This window comes from Pholis gunnellus (assembly GCF_910591455.1).
Source record: "Pholis gunnellus genome assembly, chromosome: 20".
Taxonomy (NCBI): domain Eukaryota; kingdom Metazoa; phylum Chordata; class Actinopteri; order Perciformes; family Pholidae; genus Pholis; species Pholis gunnellus.
Genome location: NC_136547.1, coordinates 20,187,629 through 20,208,455, shown reverse-complemented (window position 1 = coordinate 20,208,455; position 20,827 = coordinate 20,187,629). Strand labels below are relative to the sequence as shown.

General features: G+C 40.5%; 1 protein-coding gene across 1 annotated transcript; it reads left to right on the top strand.

Moving 5' to 3' along the window:
• Positions 1 to 4,936: 4,936 nt before the first annotated feature.
• Positions 4,937 to 16,423, top strand: LOC306712079 (coagulation factor XIII A chain-like; the record flags this gene model as incomplete). The annotated part of the gene is made up of 17 exons (XM_079181179.1): positions 4,937 to 4,978; positions 5,159 to 5,306; positions 5,891 to 6,067; positions 7,592 to 7,840; positions 8,249 to 8,367; positions 8,852 to 8,959; positions 9,205 to 9,379; positions 9,960 to 10,098; positions 10,756 to 10,859; positions 11,661 to 11,749; positions 12,325 to 12,478; positions 12,690 to 12,799; positions 14,200 to 14,365; positions 14,518 to 14,672; positions 15,799 to 15,935; positions 16,050 to 16,155; positions 16,388 to 16,423. 17 exons carry the CDS (start codon positions 4,937 to 4,939, stop codon positions 16,421 to 16,423), a joined length of 2,214 nt encoding a protein of 737 aa, XP_079037305.1.
• Between the last annotated feature and the right edge of the window lie 4,404 nt (positions 16,424 to 20,827).

Genomic DNA, 20,827 nt, shown 5'->3' with positions numbered 1-20,827 from the left:
AATACTTCCCTCTGAGATGTAGTATAAAATTAAAATACTCATGTGAAGTGCTTTATACTTGTAGTTATAGTACTTGAGTAAATGTACTTAGTTACTGTACATTCTACCGCTGGATGTCTGTTTATTGATTTATATTTCTCCATCTTTTTGTTTTCTCTCGTCTCGTCTTTGTTAATGTTCTGTTTATCTCTTTAATGTCCTTTAATATTTGGTATTTACTCTCTTGTTCTCTACTTTAATTATTGTGATGTAACCTGCCATCGTGTCCTTCTGTCCTTCGTTTCCTCTGTCCTTTCCTTTTCTGTCCTTTCCTTTTTTTTGCCTCATTGTTTGATAGAGGAGACATGAGAGGAGACATGAGAGGAGACATGAGAGGAGACATGAGAGGAGACAGTGTCTTTATTTTACTCTCCTTGTTTTAGATAGATAATAGAAATAGATAATAGATGATTGTTATAGCAATAATAATAGATAATAGATGATTGTTATAACAATAATAATAGATAATGATTGTTATAGCAATAATAATAGATAGTAGGTGATTGTTATAACAATAATAATAGATAATAGATGATTGTTATAGCAATAATAATAGATAATGATTGTTATAGCAATAATAATAGATAGTAGGTGATTGTTATAACAATAATAATAGATAATAGATGATTGTTATAGCAATAATAATAGATAGTAGATGATTGTTATAGCAATAATAATAGATAATAGGTGATTGTTATAACAATAATAATAGATAATGATTGTTATAACAATAATAATAGATAATAGGTGATTGTTATAACAATAATAATAGATAATGATTGTTATAGCAATAATAATAGATAGTAGGTGATTGTTATAACAATAATAATAGATAATAGATGATTGTTATAGCAATAATAATAGATAATAGATGATTGTTATAGCAATAATAATAGATAGTAGATGATTGTTATAGCAATAATAATAGATAATAGGTGATTGTTATAACAATAATAATAGATAATGATTGTTATAACAATAATAATAGATAATGATTGTTATAGCAATAATAATAGATAGTAGGTGAGCATCTTTTGTTATATTTGTTTAAAATCTCTTCCGACAGTAATCAATAAATCCAACGTATCCTCATGAGACGCAGAAGTGTCGGTCAGCAAACAGGAAGTGGAACATGGGTCACCTGACCAATCAGCAGCAGCATGTCACGATGACCTCACAGCCCGGAGGTCGAGGTCAGAGGAAGTTCCTGCGGAGGAAGCTGGTGTTTTTGTTTTTTACTTTTCAACATCTCAGTGTGTTTTTAATAAGGAAGTCAACCTCTAAAGCTGACAGCTTCAAAACATAAATACCACTAAAAGTACTCCATCACAAGTAAAAGTCTTCTGAAACGAGACATTCTGCATAATGACTACTTTTACTTTTTGTACTTAACGTATAATACTTTTATACTTGTACTATTTTGTTAGCAGGACTTTTACTTATATTTTAAGAGTTACTCAAGTAAAAGAAATGCCACGCTGTGAAAGTCTTGGAATGAAAAATGTTACTTAAGAGGAAGTATTATCCGCAAAATATACTTTCACTGTATTTCACTGTACTTCTTACTCAGATGTTTTATAATTTTATAATTTTATTATATTTTATTATAATTTTATTACATAAAAACATTTTAAAGATGTGGTTCATCAACGTGGGGACAAGTTTAGATACTTTGTTTACTAGAAGGTATATTATTATTATTATGTAAAAAAAACGCAAAGCAGTAAAAAGTACAATATTTGCATCTGAAATGTAGCAAAGTAGAAGGGTAAAGTAACATAAAATAACAATAAAGTACCTTATTTGTACTTCAGTGAAGTACTTGAGTAGATGTACTTCTCACTACTGGTTGGAAAGATGTTTTTGTAGTATTTTCTGGTAGTTTCTGGTGCATAAAACTACACTGAAAAGTGTTTTTATGTGAACAATATTACTGAAAAATCTTCAAAACTAGGCAGTAACATGTCACTTATCTGTACATTTATGTACTTATAGTTGACTAAAGAGTACCCACAATGCATCATTTTCACTGAAGTCTTCCAGAAGTGGTTAAAAGTCTTTGTTGATATTCCAGTAAACCAGCTGGAGTTCATCTTTAATGTCACTGCAGATCAATAACTGGTCACACTGGTGGTTTAGGTCGAGGTCACCGACACACACACACACACACACTTCCTTAATCTGTGTGTGTGTGTGTGTGTGTGTGTGTGAGTGTGTGTGTGTGTGTGTGTGTCTGTAGAGGAAGTATTCAGATACTAAAAAACGAGTTATACATGGTAAAAATACTCTGTTCCACTAAAGGTACTAATACCATACTATGAAAATACTCCTTTACAGTAAAAGTACTTTGTTACAGTAAAAGTACTAATACTATACAGTAAAACTACCTTGTTACAGTAAACATACTAATACCAGACAGTAAAAATACTCTTTTACAGTAAATTACTAATACCACATTGTAAAATACTAACATAATCACTAATACATTAAAGTATTAACATCATTACATCTGGAATGTTTTTAAATGATAAAAAAAGACTTCAACCATCAAGATCGACTCATCACTTTCGTTGTACTTGTACCTTTTAATTATGTTTTATCTGTAAAGTAGCTGTTAAATACATCTTGTAAAGTAAAAAGTACAATAATTCCATCTGATAACTTCACAAAATGAACAAAATAGTTTTTCACATCTTAGAGCTTCAACAAGTATTTAAAATGAAGTAAAAGAAAAAGTTTGATCGTCTTTGTGTTTCATTTTGTCATTGACAGCAGAAACAAACGTAGAAATACTCCAATACTCCCTTTGTAGAATGGCTCCTATTAATATTATGTTATTGTGTTATCACTCATTTATACATTTAACGTGTAAACGTTATAACGTTTAACGTTCAGTTAAGTTAAGTTTTAGATACTTTGAGTACTACTGGGCAGATCAGTATTAGGATATATAAACACATATGTTGATGTGTTAGAAGTAACTTAAAGTGTTAAATGTAGTAAGGTAAAGAAAAATACAATATTATTGTACAATAAGGAAATATAATATTTGCTTCTGAGATGGAGTAGAAGTAGGAGGTAGCCTGAAATGGAAATGCTGACAGTGTGTGTGTGTGTGTGTGTGTGTGTGTGTGTGTAAAATGGGGAAGCAGTGTGTGTATATAAACAGATGTTGAAGTCGATCTCATCATCTTCTGATTTGATCATCAGAGACTCGACAGACGAACTTCCTCTGAGCGGTGAGACACACACACACACACACACACACACACACACACACACAGACACGCACACACACACACACACACACACACTGAGGGATGCGCAGGTTAACGTGGATGTCAGCTTGTGTGTGTGTGTGATGGGGGAGGGGAGGAGGAATGTTACTTCTTGTCTCTTTTCCTCGTCTCTGCACCTTTCCTCCTTCAGCTGTAAATTAAAAGATTAACGTGTCCAATTTTAAAGTCTATATATTTATTTTTTAGCTGCACATTTGACATTACTTATAATATACTACATACATTCTACCTCAAAATTGTACTTTGGTACAGTACTTGAATAAATGTACTTTTTGGATTTTACCTCTGGCAAAGTGTATTGTGTGTATCACACTTCTGACTTCTTAACATTTGTTCTCATATGAACATCATTTCAAAACATGTAATGAACATTTAAAAAGAAAACTTTAAATACAGTTAATGTTAAAACAAATGTAAATGTCACATATTATAAATTCACAAGATAAAAATAAATTCAGCCAAAGAGTAACGTTTGAAATTGTTTAATCATCTGTTTATATTGCAGTTCATACTTTTTACTATTACTCACCAGGCTACCACAGTATTATATATTACTTTATATTTTATTTTACACTATATTCCTGTATCTTAGCTGCTGCACTGTTTCATTATAAGATTGTAATTCAATGTTGTTCCAATTGTTATTGAAAATAAAAAGACTTCAATAATGTTTTAGACTGTAAATAATGTACTATTCAGTATTTAACAATTAATAACAATAGAAAGAATCAGACAAAGAAAAATCCAATTTGTGAAACAGATAAAAAAAAAACATTTTCCGAACATTTCTAATCTCATTGTTATGGCAAAAGTAGTGTATTGCACACTTTTATTTTAAAAGTACTGGTATATGAACAAAAGTGCAATAACATTTGGTTTGTAAACACTTTAAACAAATAAGGTTCTTAACAGCAGGATTCTCTTCACACAGCAGCAGTTATAACACAGTTATAATGATTCTGATCATAGATATTCAGCCGGTGTTCACAACTTTATCTTCATGTGTGTAAGAGATGCAATTTGAAATATACATCTTGAAAACTGCAAACCTATCTACGTCATGTTTTTATGTTTGTTAAATTCTCAGTAGTGATAACTAAATGATGTGATTATTATACATATTACTAACAAAACACTTTAAAAACTCTAAAAAAATAATTTAAATGAATCATTTATCTTTTGCTATTTTTGGTATTTTGGTCAGACACATATGCAACGCTGATTAGCGTAATATGTGTGGTGTTTGTTATAAATGTACGTTGGTACATAGAGGGTGATAAGAAGCTGAACCTGGAGGGACTTAGGACCCAGGGGAATGCAGGTGAAGGAAACAGGAAGAGACGGAAGAGATCACGTCCGCTTAAAAAAAAAAAATATGAATGCGTTAACACGATAATAACTTAACTTGCCCAGCACTAATTTATATATAATATATATTTATGATGATTTCATGTTCTTATAGTTTGATGTTATTGTATAGATCTGTATTCGTTTTGTGTACAAATGTTTTTATTGACTGTTTTTTTTTTCTTTCTCTTTTTCCGTCCAGTGACTTCAGTGAAACCTTTTGACTCTGTTCACTCCTCATGTCTGCAAGAATGAATGTACCAAACAACTACACGGGGCGCTACAACGGGAAGGTACAGTTTACTTTGAAATACAAATGTTTAGTTCTGGTGATTTTTGTTTTCTAGGCCACAATGAAGTACTCAGACTCGGGCTTTCAGGGACAACATGACGATGCTCTTGCATGTACTGTCTGGTTTTTGTTGTTTATTTGTTTCTTTATATATTTATTCATTTTTCTTAATGATCTTTAGGTGTCGACCTCTAACCTCAATGTCAATGGCGAAGATTTTTCAGAGTTTGAACTTTTTGAACTTCCCACACCTTTTGATGATCTAACACCTTTTGATGATTCCACATCTTTTGATGAGTCCACACCCAGAGGATATCCACCTAGAGACAGTGAGATACGATTTAGTTTACACTACCGTTCAAAAGTTTGGGGTCACTCAGACAATTTCGTGTCAATTTTCAGTTCCTTCGCAATTTCTCTCATGGAATAGCTTCATTTCTAAGAACAAGAACAGACGACGAGTTTCACATGAAAGTTCTCTTTTTCTGGCCATGTTGAGAGTAGAATCCAACCCACAAATGTGATGCTCCAGATACTCAACTAGCTCAAAGGAAGGCCCGTTTATAGCTTCTCTCACCAGCACAACTGTTTTCAGCTGTGCTAACATATTTGCACAAGGGTTTTCTAATCATCAATTAGTCTTCTATACACCGATGTAGATATTTCATTAAAAACCAGACGTTTCCACCTAGAATAGTCATTAACCACATTAACAATGTATAGAGTGTATTTCTGATTAATTTAATGTTATCTTCATTGAAAGAAACAGTGCTTTTCTTTGAGAAATAAGGACATTTCTAAGTGACCCCAAACTTTTGAACAGTAGTGTATATCTTTTCTTTCTGTGAGAATCTGATCGATGATCAATAACAATATTAACTTGTTGAGCTCTTTCTCTATTCCTGCCTCTTAGGATCTATGTCGGTGACGAATGTCAACATGCTTATGGAGAGGAACAAGCCGAGCCACCACACCACCGACTACGACATCTCCAACCTGGTGATCCGCCGCGGTCAGGAGTTCATGATGGAAGTCACCTTCAGCCGCCCGCTGACGGACAGCGACGACTTCCAGGTCGAGTTCCTGATTGGTGAGTTTGTGCTGATTCTTATTCTGAGGTCGGGATCGGGATACGGTCCAGGATCGAGATAGGGATCGGGATCGGGATCGGGATTGAGATTGAGATAGGGATCGGGATCGGGATTGAGATAGGGATCGGTATAGGGTTCAGGATCGAGATAGGGTTCGGTATCAGGATAAGACTTGGATTAGGGTTTGGGATAAGGATCGGGATTGGGATCAGGGTCAGGATAAGGCTCGGGTTCAGGATCGAGATAGGGCTCAGGATAGGGATCAGGATTGAGTTAAGGTTAGTGATCAGGGTCAGGATAGGGTTTGAGATAGGGATCAGGATAAGGCTCGGGTTAGGGATCGAGATAGGGTTCAGGGATCTGTAGGTAACTTCTATAGCTCTAAAAATATATTCTGATGAGACATGTAAACAATATGCATATGAATTAATCCTTTATTTTACTTTTGTTTTTATTGATAGATATTTTTCTTTTCAGGTGAGCTTCGTAGTGGGTTTCTCTCTCTCCCGCACATTTTATTGTATTTTATTTCTATATACTTTTCTTTGTCTGTCTGGCTTTTCCTTTTATAAAACGTGTAAATAAAAAAGGGATCTCAGCTGGATTATTACAAAATATACCACGTCATTGATATCCTCTTCGTTTTTTCCTCACTTCATCTAATCTGATGTCGTTAAATTCACATTTTCCCAGTGAGCTGAGCGTCTGTTTCCCTCTGACACACACAGGTGGGCGGGGCTTCTGTTACGGAGCGCGCTCAGTGGCCCTCCTGAGACCAGCCGTTAAACCGCTCCCTCGTTAACCAATTAGCTGATGAAGACACGCTCGTTAACAGTCGCCCACTGAACAATTAGACGACTGTGAACTCATTATAGGCAGCTTCACATTCATTTGGCTGGCTAATTAGTACACACACACACACACACACACACACACACACACACACACACACACACACACACACACACACACACACACACAGCTGCTGTCTGACAGATGTTCACAGCTCAATCAAATGATCTCAAATACGAAATATTTTAAATTGAAGAAACGTCCATTATAACCGTTACATTTCCGAATTTCATTTTTTGGATTCCACTTGTTTTGTTAATAAAATGAAATGTTCCTGCAGCAGCTCATACTCAGGCTTAGTGATGTAAAAAATGTCTCCTCCTCCTCTCATTGTCTCATCTCCTCTCCTCTCCTCTCCTTGCTTCCTCTCCTCTCATCTCCTCTCCTCTCCTTGCCTCCTCTCCTCTCCTTGTATCCTCTCCTCTCATCTCCTCTCCTCTTCTTGCTTCCTCTCCTCTCTCCATCACTAACCCTCCTCCTCCTCCTCTCATCTCCTCTCCTCTCTCCTTCACTAACCCTCCTCCTCCTCTTCTTGCCTCCTCTCCTCTCTCCTTCACTAACCCTCCTCCTCCTCCTCCTCTCATCTTCTCTCATCTCCTCCCATCTCCTCTTCTTGCCTCCTCTCCTCTCTCCTTCACTAACCCCCCCCCCCCCCCCCCCCCTTCCCACAGGTTCTAACCCCTCAGCCAGTCAGGGCTCCCTGGTGGCGGTTACCTTCACCTCCCGTAGAGGAGGTCCGTGGCCGGGTCGGGTTTTGGAGCGTCGGGGCACGACTGTGACGCTGGGCATCACGCCGTCGGCCTCGGCCATCGTGGGTCGGTTCCGTACGTACGTGGCCATCGTGGCGGGTCGCGGCATGCAGAGAACCCGGAGGAACTCCGACACGGACCTGTACCTGCTGTTCAACGCCTGGTGTCCAGGTCAGAACTCCTGCAGCGATAATAATTATAATAATAACAACATATTGTATTTGTGCAGCGCTTTAAAAGGTGCTCAAAGACACTTTACCTGGTAAAAACAGAAACAATAGAAGCATTGACAATAGAAACAAGATAGATGACATAACAGTGAGGAACAACACACATGACTAACTTCACAGGTTAAAGATTTAAACAGATGAGTAATGTCAGAAGTTCTGAATTGAATAAGTTTAATTTGTTTAATTGTTATTAAGTTGAATTGGTTTGAAGATCTTTTAATGAGTTTAAGTAAAGACGTTTAGTGGCATGCTGTCAAAAGGAAAACACTTACGTAAAGTCTGCATCATTTAGTTTTTAACGAGCAGTTTTCAGACAGTATTGAGTCTTTGATTCTGTGTCTCTGTGCAGAGGACACTGTGTTTCTGGGTAACGAGGCCGAGCGGAGGGAGTACGTGCTGAACGACCACGGTGTGATCCACCAGGGCTCCTTAGGGTCTGTGATTCACCGCAACTGGGTTTATGGACAAGTATATACACACACACACACACACACACACACACATACGTCATAACAAATCACAGAGGACGAGCTTAAGGTCAATACAATGTTTCAAAAGGTGCTTAAAAGAAAATCTAATGTTGCTTTTTTATGTATTATTGTTCATGTCTTTCTTGTTTTAGCTGTTATATTATATTTATATTTATATATATATATATATATATATATATATATATATATATACATTTTCTTTTGTTGTTTGTAATGTATTGATATTGTAAAAACATCTTGTCAACAATATTTGACGTAGTCATATCTTATGCATATTCATTTTATGTTCTCTGTAATATTGTGATAAATTCTAATATTTTGTAGATGGAGGCTTCAAATAAGCCTCTTCCTGCTCTGTGATATTTATTTATCTCTGTTGTGTTTGTTAGTTGTTATTTTATTGTTTAAATTGGTCAAAATGAATAAAGTAAACTGAGGTTAACGCGTTCTCTCTCCTGCAGTTCGAGCGCGGCATCTTGGACGCCTGCATTTACATCCTGGATAAGTCCCAGATGCCGATCTACGATCGAGGCAACATCATCAAGGTGGTCAGGAAGGGATCAGGCATGGTGAGAAGGATGAACTCTTAGTCAAGGAGTCAAGTCCTGACGAGCTCCCTCTCGATTCCTGCTGTCCCAGCTGTGCTTTTGAAAGATTAAAGCTTATTCTATCATGCTAGTACACCCAAATCTTCTTACTATGCTAATATAAGTACGTTTCCAAAATCAAAAAAATGGCAAAGTTGTCTTTTTCTGGTGAGTAGTGTAACATTACAGTCTCAGTCTCACTGACCTTTCCCTGCCTCTTCGCTCAGGTTAACGCTCAGGACGATAAAGGAGTGTTAGTTGGGAACTGGAGCAACAACTACTCGATGGGCCGGTCCCCGACATCTTGGACGGGCAGCATAAGGATCCTGTTGCAGTACGCCAACACCGGAACCTCCGTCTCCTTCGCACAGTGCTGGGTGTTCGCCGGAGTCTTCAACACCTGTAAGTACTTTTAAAATGCTGGTGTCGTGTCAACACTCTTATACAACTTTGAACTTAGACAGACTGATGAAACGGAGTTACCGTGCTCAGAAGTGGTTTTTGCAACCACAAAGAGACACAAAACAACCACAAAGAGACACAAAACAACCACAAAGAGACACAAAACAACCACTAAGTGACACAAATCAACCACTAAGAGACACAAAACAACCACAAAGAGACACAAAACAACCACAAAGAGACACAAAACAACCACTAAGAGACAGAAATCAACCACTAAGAGACACAAAACAACCACAAAGAGACACAAAACAACCACTAAGAGACACAAAACAACCACAAAACAACCACTAAGAGACACAAAACAACCACAAAGAGACACAAAACAACCACAAAGAGACACAAAACAACTACTAAGAGACACAATACAACCACAAAGAGACACAAAACAACCACTAAGAGACACAAAACAACCACAAAACAACCACTAAGAGATGCAAAAAACACCAGAGTGAACAATGTTGAATAAGTTAGTAAAATATTTGATGTCATTCATTTTAATATTTCATATCTTCCGCAGTCCTACGCGCCATCGGCATCCCGGCGAGGGTCATCACCAACTTTAATTCAGCTCACGACAACACGGGCAACCTGAAGACCGACCTGATCTTCAATTCAGACGGATCCCCAGACACACGCAACACCAGGGACTCCATCTGGTTGGTCCAAAGTCTGTTGCTAATTTGACTCAAACCAGAAAGAAAAGCCAGCTGATCGTAGAAACAAGCTTACTCAGAAGTAGTAAACAGAATTATAATAAGTGAAGTATATCTCAAATTTGTTCTTTCAAAAAGACACAAAACTACCTCAAAGAGACACAAAATGATGATAAAGTTACAACAAAAAGACACAAAATTACACAAAGAGACACAAAGTGTATACAAAGGGACTACAGAAAGACACAAAGTGACTACAAAAAGACGCAAATTGTACACAAAGTGACTACAGAAAGACAGAGACGAGTCCGTAAACGTTGATTCCATTATGAGTTTCTTTGGCCTGTTCAGATTTATCAAAGCTATGAATTCAACGTAAAAGAAAACCAGCCAGCTCGTCGTAGATATAAACAAGTACTTCAGTTGTACTAAAATACAGTACTTCAGTAAATGTACTTTCCACTGGAGAGAACACATATGTTGGTAGATTCGTCAGATTATCCAAATACTGCAGTATCTGAGTATTTTTAGGGATTTTATACTGTGTCAGATTATGTTTTGGTAGAGAGAGTAATCAAAATTATAATACTACAACTTGTGTAATACTTTTACAAAACATGTATACAAAGAAAGGTGTACTTGACAGTACTTTCTCTGTAGGAACTACCACTGCTGGAACGAGGTGTGGATCACTCGCCAAGACCTGCCGTCCCAGTTCCACGGATGGAACGTGGTGGACTCCACGCCTCAGGAGACCAGCGACGGTAGGACAGACAGGTGGACAGACAGGTGGACAGACAGGTGGACACACAGATGGACACACAGGTGGACAGACAGGTGGACACACAGGTGGACACACAGATGGACAGACAGGTGGACAGACAGGTGGACAGACAGGTGGACACACAGATGGACACACAGATGGACGGACAGGTGGACACACAGGTGGACACACAGATGGACAGACAGGTGGACACACAGATGGACACACAGGTGGACAGACAGGTGGACACACAGGTGGACACACAGATGGACAGACAGGTGGACAGACAGGTGGACAGACAGGTGGACACACAGATGGACACACAGATGGACGGACAGGTGGACACACAGGTGGACACACAGATGGACAGACAGGTGGACACACAGATGGACACACAGATGGACGGACAGGTGGACACACAGGTGGACACACAGATGGACAGACAGGTGGACACACAGGTGGACACACAGATGGACAGACAGGTGGACACACAGGTGGACACACAGGTGGACAGACAGGTGGACAGACAGGTGGACAGACAGGTGGACAGACAGGTGGACACACAGATGCACAGACAGGTGGACAGACAGGTGGACACACAGGTGGACACACAGGTGGACACACAGGTGGACACACAGATGGACAGACAGGTGGACACACAGATGGACAGACAGGTGGACAGACAGGTGGACAGACAGGTGGACAGACAGGTGGACACACAGGTGGACACACAGGTGGACACACAGGTGGACAGACAGGTGGACAGACAGGTGGACAGTAAACATGGTGTTTTCTTTTGCAGGACATTACCGCTGCGGTCCAGCTTCGGTCCACGCCATCAAGACGGGGCAGCTGTGTCACCCGTACGACGCCGGCTTCGTCTTCGCTGAGGTCGGCTCCAACGCGTCTTCTAGAACGAGTACTTTTACTGAGAAAAGAAGTAGTACAACAGTGTAGAAATACTTGGTTGCCTGTAAAGGTCCTTCAGTCAAAGTAATAATAGAAGTAATAGTATCAGAATAATAACAAATTGATTGAAGGATAAATAGATTAATTGACTATTTTATTAATCAAATTTGTTTTTTATTAACTATTTTGTTATATGATCAATGGATCATAAATAAATATATGTATTTTTAATATTTATCCAGCCTCTCAGATCCGATTATGTGCAACTTTTCTTTGTTTTATTTAAATAATGTTACAGTTTACGACCAACCAAGAATAAATATTTATTATTTATTGTCTAGTTACACACTAGAGGGATTTTATTAATAATAATAATAATTAGTAATAGTAATGTTATTATCAATATTATGATCATTGTTAATTATATATAATTATATATATAATATTATTTGTATTGTCATTGTTCTTATTGTTGCTCTAATTATTATTAATATTTATAACATTATTGTTATTCTTATTTGGTTGAATAAGGTTCATGTTCTCCTTCCTTCCCTCAGGTGAACAGTGACGTCGTCTTCCATAAGCGGACTCAGTTCGGGACTCTGGAGGTCACGGACATCTTGAAGACTCACATCGGTCTGGCTCTCTACACCAAAGCTGTGGGCTCCTCCGGCCACAGCGACGTCACACACACATACAAGTACCGCGAAGGTACCACACACACACACACACACACACACACACACACACACACACACACACCTACAAGTACCGTGAAGGTACCACACACACACACACACACACACACACACACACACACACACACACACACACACACACACACACACACCTACAAGTACCGTGAAGGTAACATACACACACACACACACACACACACACACAGTCCCCTTTGTGTCCTCAGGGAGCGCTGAGGACGAGGCCACCATGGCCAGAGCCGAGCAGTACGGCTGTGAGAGGGATCACTCTGACCTCCCAGAGAACCTGCTGTCCATCACCCTCAACGCTGAGCCGGTAACTCACCTGTCTCCTCACCTGTCTCCTCGTCTGTCTCCTCACCTGTCTCCTCACCTGTCTCCTCGTCTGTCTCCTCACCTGTCTCCTCACCTGTCTCCTCGTCTGTCTCCTCACCTGTCTCCTCGTCTGTCTCCTCACCTGTCTCCTCACCTGTCTCCTCGTCTGTCTCCTCACCTGTCTCCTCGTCTGTCTCCTCACCTGTCTCCTCACCTGTCTCCTCGTCTGTCTCCTCACCTGTCTCCTCACCTGTCTCCTCACCTGTCTCCTCACCTGTCTCCTCGTCTGTCTCCTCACCTGTCTCCTCGTCTGTCTCCTCTCCTGTCTCCTCGTCTGTCTCCTCACCCGTCTCCTCACCCGTCTCCTCGTCTGTCTCTACGTCTGTCTCCTCGCCTGTCTCCTCGTCTGTCTCCTCACCCGTCTCCTCACCCGTCTCCTCGTCTGTCTCTACGTCTGTCTCCTCACCCGTCTCCTCACCCGTCTCCTCGTCTGTCTCTACGTCTGTCTCCTCGCCTGTCTCCTCGTCTGTCTCCTCACCCGTCTCCTCACCTGTCTCCTCGTCTGTCTCCTCACCTGTCTCCTCACCTGTCTCCTCACCTGTCTCCTCGTCTGTCTCCTCACCTGTCTCCTCGTCTGTCTCCTCTCCTGTCTCCTCGTCTGTCTCCTCACCCGTCTCCTCACCCGTCTCCTCACCTGTCTCCTCGTCTGTCTCTACGTCTGTCTCCTCGCCTGTCTCCTCGTCTGTCTCCTCACCCGTCTCCTCACCCGTCTCCTCGTCTGTCTCTACGTCTGTCTCCTCACCCGTCTCCTCACCCGTCTCCTCGTCTGTCTCTACGTCTGTCTCCTCGCCTGTCTCCTCGTCTGTCTCCTCACCCGTCTCCTCACCTGTCTCCTCGTCTGTCTCTACGTCTGTCTCCTCACCCGTCTCCTCACCTGTCTCCTCGTCTGTCTCTACGTCTGTGTCCTCAATACATGATACTCACGTCCTCACTGTGTTCATCACTTTAATGCTGCAAGTTAGTATATAAGTATATATATATATTTAATTGACAATACTTATACTACATACATACTTATCAGTATTTAACATGTACTAATACTACAGCATAGAAATGCTGCATGTTAAAATCTCTCTCTATTTTACTTTTTACTAAAGTTAAAGTATCAGCATCAAAATATACTTAAAGTACCAAAAGTAAAAGTACTCATTGACAAGTACCTCAAAAGTGTACTTGATGCAGTACTTTATGAAAGTCGCAGTTCATCATCATCATCATCATCATCATCAGTCCTTCCAACATTAAAGGGAAGGGGGGAAAAACACAGTACAGAGTACATTTACTCAAGTACTTCAGTGTAAATGAAGATACTTGTACTTCTTGTAATTGTACTCTCTCCAGGTGATGCTGGGTCAGGACGTGAGCCTGCAGGTGAACTTCCACAACCAGGGAGACCTCAACAAAACCGTCAAAGCTCACCTGACGGCGTCCGTCGTCTTCTACACCGGCATCGTGGCCGAGAGCTTCAAAGCCCTCGACTTCATCGCACAAGTGCCGGCCAATCAGAGTGAGCCACGTCACAGAGACGACGTCATGTGTGTCTGTGACTTTAAGAAGAAGCTCCGTGACAGTCTGTGTGTGTGTGTGTGTGTGTGTGTGTGTGTGTGTGTGTGTGTGTGTGTGTGTGTGTGTGTGTGTGTGTGTGTGTGTGTGTTGCAGCAAAGACTGAGGTGTTGAGTATCCCGGCTGAGGAGTACTTTGCTCACCTGGGCTCTCAGGTGAGCCTGCGCTTCGTCCTGACTGGACAGTCTGACGACCAATCGGTGACCGCCGTCAAGTTGCTCACCCTGCAGACACCGAATCTCAACGTGGCGGTAAAACACACACACACACACACACAAACACACACACACACACACACACACACACACAGTAGGTTAACAGTAGGTTAATTTATTTTACTATTTATTTTTTCATAACGTGACAGGAAATCTGAATTAATTTCTTCTTTGATTCAAATTAAAGTCAAAATAATTTCATTTTAGTAAGAAATAGAATCATGTTTTTAAGCTGAGAAAAGTAACTATTTATATTTATTCTCCTCTCTCCTCCCCTCCTCCTCCTCTCCTCCTCTCCTCTCCTCCTCCTCTCCTTCTCCTCCTCTCCTCCCCTTCTCCTCCTCCTCTCTTCTCCCCTTCTCCTCCTCCTCTCTTCTCCTCCTCTCCTCTCGCCTCCTCTCCTCCCCTCCTCCTCCTCTCCTCCTCCCCTCCTCCTCCTCTCCTCCTCCCCTCTCCTCCTCTCCTCCTCTCCTCCTCCTCTCCTCCTCTCCTCTCTCCTCCTCTCCTCCCCTCCTCCTCTCCTCCTCTCCTCCTCTCCTCCTCTCCTCCTCTCCTCTCTTCTCCTCCTCTCCTCTCTCCTCTCCTCCTCCTCTCCCCTCCCCTCTCCTCCTCCCCTCCCCTCCCCTCTCCTCCTCTCCTCCTCTCCTCCTCCCCTCTCCTCCTCTCTTCTCCTCCTCTCCTCTCTCCTCTCCTCTCCTCCTCTCCTCTCTCCTCTCCTCTCCTCCTCTCTTCTCCTCCCCTCCCCTCTCCTCTCTCCTCTCCTCCTCTCTCCTCTCCTCTCTCCTCTCCTCTCCTCCTCTCCTCCTCTCCTCCTCCCCTCTCCTTCTCTCTTCTCCTCCTCTCCTCTCTCCTCTCCTCTCCTCCTCTCTTCTCCTCCCCTCCCCTCTCCTCTCTCCTCTCCTCCTCCCCTCTCCTCCTCCTCTCCTCTCTCCTCTCCTCCTCCTCTCCTCTCTCCTCTCTCCTCTCCTCCTCTCCTCTCTCCTCTCCTCTCTCCTCTCCTCCTCCTCCCCTCTCTCCTCTCCTCTCCCCTCCTCCCCTCCTCCTCCTCCTCTCCTCCTCCTCTCCTCCTCCTCTCCTCCTCCTCTCCTCTCTCCTCTCCTCCTCCCCTCCCCTCCCCTCTCCCCTCCCCTCCTCCTCCTCCTCCTCCTCCTCCTCTCCTCAGTTGGACGGGCCTCGTTGTGTGGGTCAGGTGATGTATGTGACGGTTTCCTTCACCAATGAGCTGGGCTTCCGTCTGGAGAAGGTGAACTTGTCCTTAGCAGGATCTGGAATGCTCAGCGACACGGACCACTTCTACAAGTGAGCACACACACACACACACACACACACACACACACACACACACACACACACACACACACACACCTGAGCCTGGTGTGTTCACACCTGTGTGTGTGTGTGTGTGTGTTTCAGCTCCATTGAGCCTCTGGGTTCCATCACCTGGACTGTAGAGTTCTACCCTCGTCTGCCAGGAGAACGCACCCTCTTTGCTGTGATGGACTGTGAGAACCTGCGTCAGGTGACCGTCTTTATTAAACTTAAATTAAATTAAAGTGTTTCACCATCTTTATTAAACAGAACTCAGTGTTTCATCATCGTTTTGTTTGTAAAGCTAATTCAACATTTGTTTACTGCTTTAATTTTCAGCCTCTGATCGACCAATCAGAGGCTCCGTACCTGCAGACGTAATCATTCAAAATGGCGTCTGATATTAATGTAAAGGTGGATTGTTTGTTTTGTTTGTTTTTCAGGTGATGGGATCTGCTACAGTCGCCATCACGGCCTGAGACGCTGATTGGTCCACAGAGCTGTGACGCCCGCCCCTCGCCATTTACGCCATTTACGCCAATCACAGCAGCTTGAGTGGGCGGAGCCTAACCAATCGCACAAATCTTTGATTTCTTCTTTAATTTCATTTAGTGCACAAATAACAGGAACTTGATCTTTTTTCTGTTGGAGGAAGCTTTGTGTGACATTTTAAAAATGAGTTCAGTGAGGAAACTCAAATTAATACTTTTTAATATTATATTATATATATATATACATTTAGATTTTTAATTGGAAAACTGATCTCAGTATAAATATGTGAAAAATCCATATTTTAGATTGTTAAAATCGTCATGCAAACACATATTCAAATAAAACCTTTGCTCTGCTTTGTTTAGATTTAAATGTCTCTTATTTAGTTAATCAGCATTAAAAAACGCCATGAAATTATACATGAAGATTGTTTTCCTCTTTCACGAGTTAAATCTTTGATTCGGCTTCAGTTCTGATCAAAAGTCCCAAATATTCATTCATTTTGAGACTTTTAACCCTTTCAAGGCCGGTTTGTTTAAATAAAGCCACTGTTGTTGTTATTTAGTGTGTTAAATGCTGGAATTAATAAACAACTCACACATTTGCCAAAATGTATTCCAAAATAATAATAATAATAATAATAATAATAATAATAATAATAATATTTAGCCAAAATTATTTTAAAAAGCTAAAAAAAGTCCTTTTGAGGCCAAAGTGGAGAACTTAACACACATAAACAAACAACTGGACTCTTTTGTGTTTCTAGATCGTAAAGACAACAAACTTCAGGACATTTTCCCCCAAAATGATTCTTAACTGTTTTTTTCGTCCGTGTCTTCTCGGGTTGTTTCACCTTAAACACTCAGTGAACTCAAATAGATTCCACAAAACTCGCCCTTTGCTTTGATACAATGAGAACTAAAGAACGAGAAGTAAGAGCGCTTGCACAGATAAACGAAGCCTCAAACCTCTTTAATCTGTTCTCCTTTGAGGAAATGTGATCGTATTCTTTTTTATTAATGCAGAACCTTTCGACTCACAATAAAAGCATTTTCAAAAGCACTGACGGTGTCACATTCATTCATTCATTCATCATTTCAAATCAATCAGAATCATTGATGACAAAACCCTGCCAGTCTGTGTTTATATAAATCGCTCCGATGCACCAAAATAAAACATGATTGTAGTGAGTTACAGTGGAAGAAGTACTTCTACTCCTACAAGTAGTAGAAGTAGTGTTTTGTGTCTCTTTGTGGTTGTTTTGTGTCTTTGTAGTTGTTTTGTGTCTCTTTGTGGTTGTTTGTGTCTCTTTGTAGTTGTTTTGTGTCTTTATAGTTGTTTTGTGTCTTTGTGGTTGTTTTGTGTCTTTATAGTTGTTTTGTGTCTCTTTGTAGTTGTTTTGTGTCTTTGTAGTTGTTTTGTGTCTCTTTGTGGTTGTTTTGTGTCTCTTTGTGGTTGTTGTGTGTCTCTTTATAGTTGTTTTGTGTCTCTTTGTAGTTGTTTTGTGTCTTTATAGTTGTTTTGTGTCTTTGTGGTTGTTTTGTGTCTCTTTGTAGTTGTTTTGTGTCTTTATAGTTGTTTTGTGTCTTTGTGGTTGTTTTGTGTCTCTTTGTAGTTGTTTTGTGTCTTTGTAGTTGTTTTGTGTCTTTGTAGTTGTTTTGTGTCTTTGTAGTTGTTTTGTGTCTCTTTGTGGTTGTTTTGTGTCTTTGTGGTTGTTTTGTATCTCTTTGTAGTTGTTTTGTGTCTCTTTGTAGTTGTTTTGTGTCTCTTTGTGGTTGTTTTGTGTCTCTTTGTGGTTGTTTTGTGTCTATGTAGTTGTTTTGTGTCTCTTTGTGGTTGTTTTGTGTCTTTGTAGTTGTTTTGTGTCTTTATAGTTGTTTTGTGTCTCTTTGTGGTTGTTTTGTGTCTTTGTAGTTGTTTTGTGTCTCTTTGTGGTCATTTTGAGTCTCTTCCTAGGTGGTTTGTGTCTCTTTGAGTGACATTCTGTGGTGTGAAGTTCAGAGGAGCCCTCAACACTCTGGGCCTGGTCGTCCTGTTCAGTATTCCATCTGAGTACTTCTTACAGTACTGCCACAGTGTAGAAATACAAGTAAAAGTCCTGCACTCAAAATTGTGCTTAAGATATTGATGCATTAATGTGTTCATCACTTGAATGTTGCAGCTGAGCTCATTTTAATGACTTATACTGCTGGTAGTTTCATCTGTAAAGATTCATCATCATTTATTATTTTATATTCCTGCAAAGTTACTTAAGTTATCAGATAGAAGTACAAAGTAGCAGAAAATTGAAATACTCAAGTAAAGTACCTCATACTTGTACCTCAGAACTTGAGTCCTTCACGGTTTGTGTTCCTTGTTGTTGTGTCACCAGCTGCAGTTGAACCGTGTCACCACTAGGAGGAGCCAGCAGCCTTTTATCCTCTACTGACCTGCGGACCTGAACGCACCACCGTATCAGTATTAGAATCTACACTCTTGAGTTTTCAGCTTCTCTGTCATCTCAACTACAAACTTCTAATAAAATGGTCCGAACAAAGAGAAGTCGACCTCGTGGTTAAAAAGGCTTTTACTTCTAATTCACTGATATTACTTTATTTAGTTTTTAAAACTCTTAATTGAATATTAGTATTAATATTATTAGTTAACAGATATTTGATAGCCTGTTTTTGGTCCCAGTGATGTTTTAATGCTGCAGAAAAATAGATTTTCAACCATAAAGAGATGAAACAAAGACATTGATATTAATACAGAACCTGTCCGCAATAATACAAAGAAACTCGTTTAGAATGTGTAATCGTTGGATTATATTTATAATGACATTTGTGTGTATCGGCACTCGTTTGTGTATTTTACTTCTTTTCTTTTCTATTCATTTTTCACGCACAAATGAGAATGTTTGTTTGTTTTTGTACAAATATTTTGGTTCTTTTTTCTTTCAAATTAAATTTATAAATGATGTAAAGACAAAACACACAGAATCTCATTTATTTTAGTTCTTCATATTTTTAAGTGATTTACATAAAGAAAGAAAAAGAAAAAGGGAAAAAACCACTTTAAATAGAAATAAAATGTATTAAATGTTTATTTCTGCTGTATTCATGTGAATAGTGATGAATATTTATTAAACTGTTTTATAGTAATATTTTGAGGATTATGACTCAAATGTTTGTGGTTCTTGTATTTCAGGTATTTGAAAAACAATTGAGTCATCATCATGGTTACACACACACACACACACACACACACACACACACACACAGACACACACACTCACACACACACACACACACACACACACACACACACACACACACACACACTCACACACACACACACACAGACACACACACTCACACACACACACACACACACACAGACACACACACTCACACACACACACACACACACACATAGACAGACTCACACACTCACACACATATTTCTGTGAAAGCATCTTCTTCACTGGATTTATTCAAGTTTTCTAAAAAAAGACCTTTAACCAGATTACATTTGATTACTAACGCTCATTTTTACTGAGTGGAGCCTGAACACACCGCCATGTGTTTGTGATTTTTGAACAAAAGAAACCAATTTAACCAATTTGACCCCCAAACTTTTACTCATTGAAGAGTAACTGAACCCCAAACCAGCTCAAATGTAAACCTGTACTATGTAGTGTAACACTGAGTCACTGGTGCATTAAAAGAAACTACAAAGATGGCAGCCAGATCCCTTCCTGCTCCCTCTCACTCATTTCTCTTTAACACGTTTGCAAAGTCCCCCCCCCCCCCCCACAGACAGCCTTTATTTTACCTACTTTACAATGTTTTAAAGTGTTAAAGTGTTAAAAGCAGCCTGAGTGTGATCAGTCAGCAGAGAGGCTCACATGTCTGAGCCTCTCTGTGGCTGAGCGGCCTCAGGCTGCAGCGCAAACAACTGTTACCTACAAATCATCCGTCACTATTGGAAACCGGTTTCCCCTCCTCCTCCTCCCCCCTCCTCCCCCCTCTTCCCCCTCCCCCTCCAGAGCACATGTCTGAGCTGCTGCATCTCACACTTTCTCAAAGTCTGTGGAGGAAAAACACGATGAAGTTCTGCACATGTGTGTTTGTGTGAAGCTGGTTTTTAGGGAACAAGTGAGACGGAGCAGCCGTCACACACACACACACACACACACACACACACACACTGCCGACAGGTGTTGGCTTCAAGTGACGGCCGGCCTGTCCAGACAACGCTCCAATGGAGGAGGAGGAGGAGGAGGAGGAGGAGGAGGAGGAGGAGGAGGAGGAGGAGGAGGGGTGTGTAAAGTTTCATCAACAACAACTGTGTCAACTCGTAGCTCCGTGTTGAGAAACCCTCAGATCTCCTTTCTGAGGAGCTGCTGGAGT